Source organism: Amblyomma mixtum, chromosome 2 (genome assembly GCF_055824585.1).
Source record: "Amblyomma mixtum isolate Tamu chromosome 2, ASM5582458v1, whole genome shotgun sequence".
Lineage (NCBI taxonomy): Eukaryota > Metazoa > Arthropoda > Arachnida > Ixodida > Ixodidae > Amblyomma > Amblyomma mixtum.
In genome coordinates, this window is record NC_143013.1 from 199,851,073 (window position 1) to 199,860,672 (window position 9,600).

A 9,600-nucleotide genomic window follows, 5' to 3' on the forward strand; every position below is an offset into this window, starting at 1 on the left:
CCCGTTTCTCCTATGTCGTTACGTCACGCATCACGTGGTCCTCCTTGGTTGCGACGCCTCGCGCGACGGCGCGAGCTGGGCCCCCGTTTCTCATCTGTTGTGACGTCACGCACCATGTGGTCATCCTTGGTCACGACGCCTCGCGCGACGGCGCGAGTTGGGCCCCCGTTTTTCATCTGCTCTGACGTCACGCATCACGTGGTATGACATGGAGGTCACGAAAGGTCAATGGTAACGACACCGCCGCGCTCGAGGAGCTGGGTTGGGCTATTTTAGTATGCTTCGCATAAAATATTGGTTCTTAGGAGACGCATGTATTTCACGCTGCAAAACTTTTACACCGTGGAAGAATATTTTTAATTTTGGTAACTTATTTCGGCGACTGGTGAGTTTCATTCACGGGAGCATCCCTGGGCGCTCTGAAAGAACGCTCGAGCCCGCAACTCTTTGTAGTTCCCTTTGAAAGGAAAATCTGAAAAGCTGGCCGCTCCTGCTTGCTTGTTCAGCGAGCACAGTTTTGAACCAATCGAAAAATATGCCGAGCAACAAATTACGAGGGTTGCATAACAACATAAGAACGTGTTACATAGCAAGCGTATCGTTGTGTTTTTTCAGGATCACCTACTCTACCGTTCGCATGTCGAAAAGTAGGGACATATATTTCAACATCGAATAAAGTCGCTTAGAAGCTAAATGATTTTTACCCTTCTGTATAAAAAGCAATTACAGTATACTTCAGTTCACTCACTCCTTCACTACTCTTTTCTATAGAGTAGAACTATAAAAACAGACTAAAAAACTGCGTATATTTCGGAAAAACGTTTCACGCCAAAAGGAAAAGGCAGATTACCAACAATTTCAGATATCGTAGAAAAAAATAATAATGCAATCAGGAATTAGCATTCAAATTTTGTGAACCGACACAACTACGGTTGCGAGCATCGTTGAGAAAATATTTCAGTGCTGGCATTCAAACAGCACATCAGGACATATCTCCAGTCCATGCAAGTGCGACCATTTCTTACAGGGTGCAAATTAGGAACTTAGTCTATATCGTATGCTCTAAAAGCTCTGCTGTGAAGACAAAATTTTCTGAAGTGTTCTTCGACTTAGATGGCTCTTTAAATTTCTGTCTGGTTGAGCTGTAGTTTTGCACTGCTATTCAATGTTCTCTCTCCGCCTGCGCATCCCGTCCGTGCCACTCCACCCTCTTTGTTAATACTTTCAGTTCTCTGCCCACTGCAGTGGCTCAGTGTCTATGGCCTCCCGGTGCTGAGTGCAATAACGCCAGACCAAAACAGCCACGGCGACCAGATTTTGGCGGATGCGAAATGCAAGAACGTCTGTTCACTCGGGATGGCAATACACGTTAAAGAACACCGGGTTGTCTAAATAAACCTGCAGCCATTCACTGCGGCGTCTTTCGCAGCCCCATGTTCTGAAGAAGGGGGACACGAATCCCCAAATACCATACCGCGTCTTACCAAACCATACCATAACGCATATTCGAATATGCGTTACGAATATGCACCAACAAGCTCAGCTTCAAGTATTTCTTAGCCATAACGCATACCTTATCATTTAGTTTGCCATCCTGGTTTCATTCTCAAACAGCTTTCGAGCATTCGGAGGTCTATGGAGTTTTAACAGTGTGCCCCTTCTCACCTGGTTTCCCACAGGCGCACAAACTTCTGGTGCGGGCGTTCGAGCTGGTCCCCGTTTCGTTCTGGGAAGAGTGTACCGTGCTCGAAGTGCAGACCGTGCTGGCCTTCGCGGCGTCGCTGATGGCCGAGACCGCCGACAAGCAGGTTCTCCTCGAGATAATGAGTCCCATGGTAGTGCAGCTCGTGAGTGTACATCACGCACTTGCGGCCGGAGTCTTTCTGCGTTCCGCACTGCGGTGTGTAGAGGCTACGGCTTAATTTAGGCTTCGCGTGTCACACATGGCGAACGATTGTCAACTCTATAGCTGCTCCGTACGTTGAAACGCGGTCTTCATGTTTCGCGATTATTCACTAGCACCTCATAAAGAAGAAGAAAGTTTTTCATTTTTCATTGGAGCACTCTTCTTCGGCATGCGAACCAGGTTGGCGGCATGCTCCGCAAAAGTGTACGCTGTACGTTTCGACTGAAAAATAACTTAATTAAATTAACTTCCGGCTTGATCGTCCGCTGATTAGCGTCGTGTTCGTACCTGCTTTCGAAATCAGAAGCCGAGAAATCGTTTCTTCAGGAATTTTTTTCTTTGAATATGCCGCAGCACCTAACACGACTGTTTCCCTTACTCATTTGTCGCGCTAAAATCAAAATATATGGCTTCCTCTAGGAAAATGACAGTGGTTTCACCATGGAAAAGCACCGGTTCCTGTACGTTGTCATTCTTTCCAGAGTTTTAGCGAACAGTGACCATAAAAGCAATGTAAATTCAATATGTGTTTTACAGCAAATAAAGATACAACAAACAGAGGTTGATCTATACCAAAACCATGCCGCGTTCTAGTCACACAGAGACCCCTCTCACTGAAAGTGAAGAGAGCTTGGAGTGTATATGCGCAACGCTGACAAAAAAAAAAGCAACCATCATGACCAAACGCCGATATCTGGAAACTACTTACACGTAGTGTCGACTGTTTAAATTTAGCGCTTTGAATTGTCAAGACTGGAGCGGGCACCAGCTGGGTTTTCGCCGCTATTATTTTGCAGAATAGGGTCAGGGGCAATGAATTTGTTTCGAACGCCGATTAAAAGGCGGAAACATACGAACGGCTATAAACTGAGTGAGGAAAAACGACAGAGCCGAGTAAAAACATGACTAAATGTTGTCTAGTTTTTTTTTAATAATGAAAGATTGTTCTGTCGTTTTTTATTATTTTTATGTTGTACTATAGTTATTTCTGTATAACTTTTCAGTAGCCTGTAGCTCTGCAGTATTTTTCCGTAGTAACTGCACAGAATTCGGTTGTCATTACAAAAATTTGTTTCTTACTGCAAGTTATCGGTCAAAAACACTACGGGATATCTGCTGTGACGACAGAAACTTTCCTGCTGTGTTTTTTGACAGCTCTGTAGGCCGCTACGCGACTACTGACAATGCTATCGAGCTCAAGAAACATGTCGAAAAATATGTTTTCTTACGTTTAGAAGTTTAATCGTACTGAATGAAGTATTTATTCCATCAGCTTACCTGCGGCTTGAAGTTTTTTCAGGGTATTTTCCTCCCCGTGATGAACACAGGCGCCAGATTTTCAGTGACTTTTAAGGAAGAAAAGTGGGTTCTTTGTGCGAGTGACCACGGTAGTGTCAACTATCGTTCTGTACTGCGCGTGTGTGCTGCGTTATGCCGCGAAATCATGTCAGAAGGCATTTTGGGCGCTCGAGTGTCGTGCGGCGGTTAGGTTAATCGGGGGCGGTCAGTTTAATGTCTGGATTTCTTCTGCATTCAGGCCGAGCTGAAGCAGATGTACCTGGCCTACTACGCGATTCCCGTGGTCGTGGGTGCATCTAGCAACGTCATAATGCCCGCGTCGGTGCCCATAGCACTCCTGCATGAGTTGTCGCGGGTGTCATTCTGGAAGCTGGTGAGAACTTCGTTTGCCCGCTTCCTTCCACTTTAAGGCGTAAGCTTATAATGCCTCATCGGTGTCGACAGAAGGTTCTCAGCAGAAGCTTGTCAGCAGAGGTGTCACGCTTTTCGGTTGGTCGAAATGGTTATGACGTCAGAGTGCGCGGATTCGGAGTAATGACGTCACCCACGGAAATAAAAAAATGTAAGAAAAAAGGAAAAGAAAAAGGAAATAATAAGACAAATAATCAAACATCAAATTAAATAAAAATTGAAAGAAAATTAAAAGAGAATAACAAGAATTAAAAAAATGATGAAATTAAGGAATAAAGAATTTAAAATAAGAAATACCTAAAGGAAAGAACGCAAAAACGTAAAAAATGTAAGTAAATAGAAAATAAGAAAACCAAAAAGTAATAAAATAAAAAGAAATAAATGCCAAACATTCCGCCAGGAAAGGCTTCCGCCTTGCAGCACTCTAGGGAGCCAAAAAGTGCCTACTGAATTTTTCATCCGAACGTCGGCGGCCCAGATTGGGTGTTGGCGAGACGTCTGCCCGATGTCTTTTCTGGGCAGTAATCAAGGTTTACCTTTACTGAACCAACAGATGTCCGCCGGCAGCGAACCAGCGTATGTTCCGCGGATTCACTCTTGGATTCACTCTTTCTAAAAGACAAGGAACTTGTCCCGCATGAGCGCGGTTATACGACGCACTTTTTTACTTCTTTCATTTACTTTCGTTTTCACCGCCTCTTTTCCTTCCTTCCTTCCTTCCTTACTTCCTTCCTTCCTTCCTTCCTTCCTTCTTTCCTTCCTTCTTTCCTTTCTCTCTCTCTTTTTCTTTTTTCTTTCTTTCTTCTCTTTCTCTACTAATTTCTTTCTGTTATTCTTCCCTTAATGCTGCCACCTTCTTGTCCTCTTTCCTTCCTATATTGCAAATCAAATCAGTTTAATTCGACATGAAACATAGTACATGCCCACGGGATGAGTCAAAAGGAAGGTAATAGCATACTTCCTGAAGAGGCCTCACCCCGGGTTACACATCGACCGCAGAAGGATGGAGAAACCCATCTTCCTTAAAAAAATAAAAAGAAATTAACTAACAAAACATATGACCAACAAAAGCAAACACCATCAATTTATGTTTTGACATAGATAATAAGACGCATGCCATTGTAAATGCAGAAAAATACAGCAGTTACGCTACAATTCGCGACGCAAAAGATGATGGGACTAGGAAAACCACTGCATGTCATAAGTTTTTGGTACATCAGGAACGTCCAAATAGCAACTTCATTTTGTTTTTAAACGGAAGAAATAGTTTTACTGGTTAAAGCGTCTTGGATTATTGAAGGGCAGGCATTACATACTGCAGTAGTTTGGCTATATATGTGTTGGGTGTCGTAGTTAGTCCGAGCGCGAGTGCAGATTAGAGAAGTAACACGTAGATTGTACTCTATATTTCTCTTTCATCCATGCTTCCTTTCCCTTCCTTATTCCTTAGCCAAAGTTCTTTTCTGCGTGTTTTACTTTTTCTAGCTCCTTTTCCACTTGGACCCGCCGCGTGGCCTAATGTCGCCCAAAGGTCGCGAGATCGCATCCCGACAGCGGCGGCCGCATTTCGATGAATACAAAAAGTAAAAGTTCCATTGTGCTGTGCGTTGTCTGCGGATCTTTAAAAAACTATAGGTGGTCCGAGTGAATCCTGCGTCCTCCACCACACGGTGGTCCCCATAGCCCAGGTGAAGCTTCGAGACGTTAAAACACGTGACTTACAACTGCCATTTTCAATAGTCACTGAAAATAAATAGGGTTAAATTCTTGTTTTCTATGCCTTTAAAGATTACTTCTTTTTTTTTGTTAAAGCTGCCAACTCGGCCTAGTGAACTTTGCAGAATTCAAATTTAGAATTTGTGATTATGTTATGTTTCTCATAAAAAGTTGTTCTTCTGTAGTTAAGTAATTTTTCTATTCCTTTTTAATACACTAGAAGTTACATAATGGTCGATAGTTCGACATGTCCTTGTTGTCGTCACATTTAAAGCGGACACTGACGTTCGGTCGTTGCACTTCTTAAGGCAATTTCCCTTCCGCGAAGTAGATATTATAGATACGCTCAAGAACAGGAGCTATGGTATTTATAACGTATTTAACGGGTCGAACTTCTTTAGCACTCAAATCTCGGGATCAGCTATTCCCGAACATTATAAACGTGTTTAGGCTTTCATCAGCATTGGTTTGTCTTAGGAATACGCTATCACATTTCCTATCTCCCAAATAATGCATCTCCGAGATAATGGCTTGCCTAAGAACTGCAGTCACTTTGTTTGTAAAGCCTTCCAATGTCCGTAAATCACCTAGTTATTTCGTATGCAAAAAGGGTCTATAAAGTGTATCTTTCCGTGTTATTAATTTTGCCAGGCTTTTAGTAATCCAGGACATTCTCGATTTTTTAGTGTGATCCGTTTTGTCCTTAAAACATTTAGTATAACAAGATCTGAACAACATTGTAAACGCACAGTAGGCATAATCATGGTCAGGTTTTTTGTAAACTGCTCCCCAAACAACCTCCAACAATTTTTTCTGGAATTCATATAACGCTACCCAACTGAAAAATAAGACAAAACCGGTTCCAAACTACACAAGAAATTGTGGTCGTCCTGTCGTTAAGACCGATTTTCATGCAGTGTCGGGAACTCGTCTGTTGTTGAGACAGACTGGCTATGTCGTAATGAAGACTCCTCTCACTACAAAAAGTCTTGTTACTATAAGAATTTCTGTAGCCAGGTCCCAAATACGACAGGAAAATCAGCTGTGACAACAGAAAATTTTCTTTTGTGTTTTTAGACAGGGTAATGGGTTTTTATCTTGTATTACTGCACACTGTCGGTCATTAAAAGGCTTGTTTTGGACGCTTGCTTCAGTAGAAATAAAACTCTTAAATGGTCGCTCATTTGCGCACCAATAACGCCCGAGATATTCTTTTGAGGCTAGAGATTAGTGATAGGAACGTCTAGCAGTGTTGAAGAGCCAGTCTGCATTCCGGTCGGTGTAGTAATGAGGTTAGTACACGCATTTTACTCCAGCAGTGTTATGAACTCGCACTGGGCTACACAATTCTGCTGCATGTTTATATTTATGTCGCCACCCAGCACTATCGTACCCGAATTTTCATTCGCCCAGCTCAAAAAGTCCTCAAGGAACTCAATATAAGTCAACTTACAGCTTGTTGCGGACGGTGCAAAGCGGCGAAAACGTTCTTGTTAGAGACTCCGTTTAAGATTTTCAAATCAATGTGACATCGAGTATAGGGTTGATAGACATCGCCATCGAATAAATCTTTCACCATTAGCAGTACATCACCTTTCTTTCTAGTGCGATTGAGTCAATAGGTACCTAAGTATGTCGTATTCGTCTTTATATTAAAGTTGCACTAAAGAGGAATCTGAACTCGTCTTTTTGCCGCGGGATCTCAATCTGCACGTTCCCAGCATTCTTAGAAACTTCGATTTATCGCCCTGTGTGGCTGATTTTCCTAATTAAATCGAATTAACGTCCGCCTCCCCCCCCCCCCCCCTTTTTTTAATTCTCCCTCGTACCTGGCAGAGTCGACCAACGCGTGCAGTGCCTTTCAGCCAGTCCCGCGGCGGCTTGCCGCTCTGTAGTAGTCCGTAGAAGCAAATAGTCCGCGCGTATTTTTATTTCTGCGGGCTTATTTTGCGGCTATATTATCTGCGAACGAAACTATTTATTCACGGAAACCTAAAAAACAAAATAAAGCGAAAGCAAAGCCTCCACGGAGCTGGCTGCAAGGCACTCCACGCGTTGGTCGACTCCGCCCACCGTACGAGGGAGAATTTAAAAAAAAGGCGGGAGCCGGACGTTAAAATCAGCCACACAGGGCAATAAATCGCAGTTTCTAAGAATGCTCAGAACGTGTAGATCGAGTTCCCGCGGCAAAAAGACGAGTTCAGATTCCTCTTCAGTGCACCTTTAAGCTTTATAAGCTTGGTGACGTCATATGAAAGACCAAAGCAAGAAAATAATGGATGCATTTCACCCTGCTCGTTTCTAGCAGACTGAGCTTTCAGGTAACAATGGCATGAGCTTTTCTTTTGCCGAGTAAAGATCTTTCAGGGAGGACGGTGCCAGAGCAGCTTTACCCATAGCCATATTTGAAGATAAGTGTAATAGCCAGATCACCCTCATCACACCGGGTAGCAAGGTCGGCTGCCCAATTGCTTGGTCGTCTCTGTTCCGTTTGTTTGAGATGTTGCGATATACAATTTGACGGAACGCAATCCTCGAGACCTGGCAACGTTCCGAATCTGAAGAGAGTCTGAAAACTGTCTCAAGTCTCAAAGTTCCGCTCCTATTGGTCGGGCCTGACAATGTCAGGCCATGGTCACCTCCGACCAAAGTGAGGCTTAGAGAGTTTCTTCATATTGAGAGCGTTCCGTAATTTTTCCTCCAATTTACATGCGACACTGCTCTAAAAGAGGGACAGAGGAGAATGTACGCCGGACACCCTTGAAGTGAAGATCAAATAGAAATTACAGGTTGAGTTCCAGTTCTCTGCCTGTTCTCGTTGCTTCAGTTCTGCTCCACATGTGAAAACGACCGCTAGACAAGTACTTACTGAGAAGGAAGAAACATATCGTAAATAAATACGTTGCGCGATCAGGTTTTGGTTAACTTCAAAAAACCTCATATGGCAGGCGCTTCACCGGATACTTCTACTACAGCATTTGTTGTTGCCCAGCACGTTGGTCGTTGGAAACCAAAAAAAAATCGTCGGAAATTACAGTACGTTGTCCGCGTTGTGTAGCAATGACCTCATTTACTTGTTCTTCTTGTCAAATGAAGCTCGAAAATATGCGCCCCACGCAGCCAGTACCTCATTTTCATCCGTGCATACAATGAGTAGGTTGTCCACGCTTGCTTTGTATATAGAGAAACTAAAAGATGACTTCCTTCATTGCGTTCGGCCACTGCAGTGGCTTGCCCGTATTACGTGTATGGGTCTGGGTTCCTGTTCCCAATTGCTCATTACAAGTAACCAAGTGTACAGTCCACCTTCCTAGTCCAGGTCTCACTATTTATTGCACGGTCTCGCTAAAGTTGTGGGCACGTACAAAATCATGTCATCCTTGCAAATCGTTATTATTGCAATGAACCTGTCGTACCCTCTCCCACCAGCTCCTCCTGGGACTCCTCGCCAAGATCTTGGTCATGAGCACGGTCATCGTCACTGTCAACATGGCGGACAGAGCTGGCCTGCTGGCCAACCAGACATCTGTGAACTGAGATGCCTCCTTTCTAAGGATTATGGGACAGCTGCGCACATTTTTAATTAATTTTTTGCCTTCAGCGTAATTTTTTTGACGTCCCAGTTAAAGACGGTTGCTTTTAGGTAACTTAGACGTTTAGATAAGGTGTGCAGTATGTTATCGTGCATTCGCCATTTTGCGGCGAGCACTTTTTTTATGACTTCACAATGAAGAAGACACGTCGATGTTTCAATGTGCATGACTGTTGCCGTCTGTATGGTGAGAATGAAGACAATGTGGACCGTCATTCTTTTAGTTCAAACGTCAAGAAACGCGCACACAAAAATATGTCACCTGTGTCAGTGGTGAATGAACCCAAGATGTCGTTGATCTGCTCGCCTCCAAGTGACGACCAGACGGGAGACTCCGACTAGCTTCATGACAAGGGTAGGAAAACGCTTTCCATGGCAGTATAACCACTGATTGCGCGCTTGAGTGTACTAAGCGTGTTTTACCTTTGGGCCGTCTCTTTTGCGTTGAGTATTCCAATAATAAATATGGCCCCATTGCCTTCCAAAACACAACTCGAGTTCCAGTTCGTGGTTTTTAAGAACTCTTTACCTTTTATCTAACCTTTTGTATAGAGTCAGCACACGTCCAGTTTAAAGGGACACCACATTTGCAAAAACAGGGTGTGTACATTGGGAGTTGCATCGCCCTAGTCCTTAGTGACCTAGTAGTTCTTGCTCATTCGATTGGCTCATTTTC

The 9,600-nt window shown here is 43.6% G+C and overlaps 1 protein-coding gene across 1 annotated transcript in view; it reads left to right on the top strand.

Annotated features, from left to right (window-relative positions):
* Positions 1-8,869, top strand: part of LOC149362188 (uncharacterized) — a 35,732-nt gene extending 26,863 nt beyond the window's left edge. Inside the window, exons 12-14 of the mRNA XM_089568240.1 lie at positions 1,680-1,847; positions 3,444-3,578; positions 8,762-8,869. Of these exons, the coding sequence (XP_089424366.1) occupies positions 1,680-1,847; positions 3,444-3,578; positions 8,762-8,869 (411 nt within the window). The remainder of the gene's footprint in view (positions 1-1,679; positions 1,848-3,443; positions 3,579-8,761) is intronic.
* The last annotated feature ends 731 nt before the right edge of the window (positions 8,870-9,600 follow it).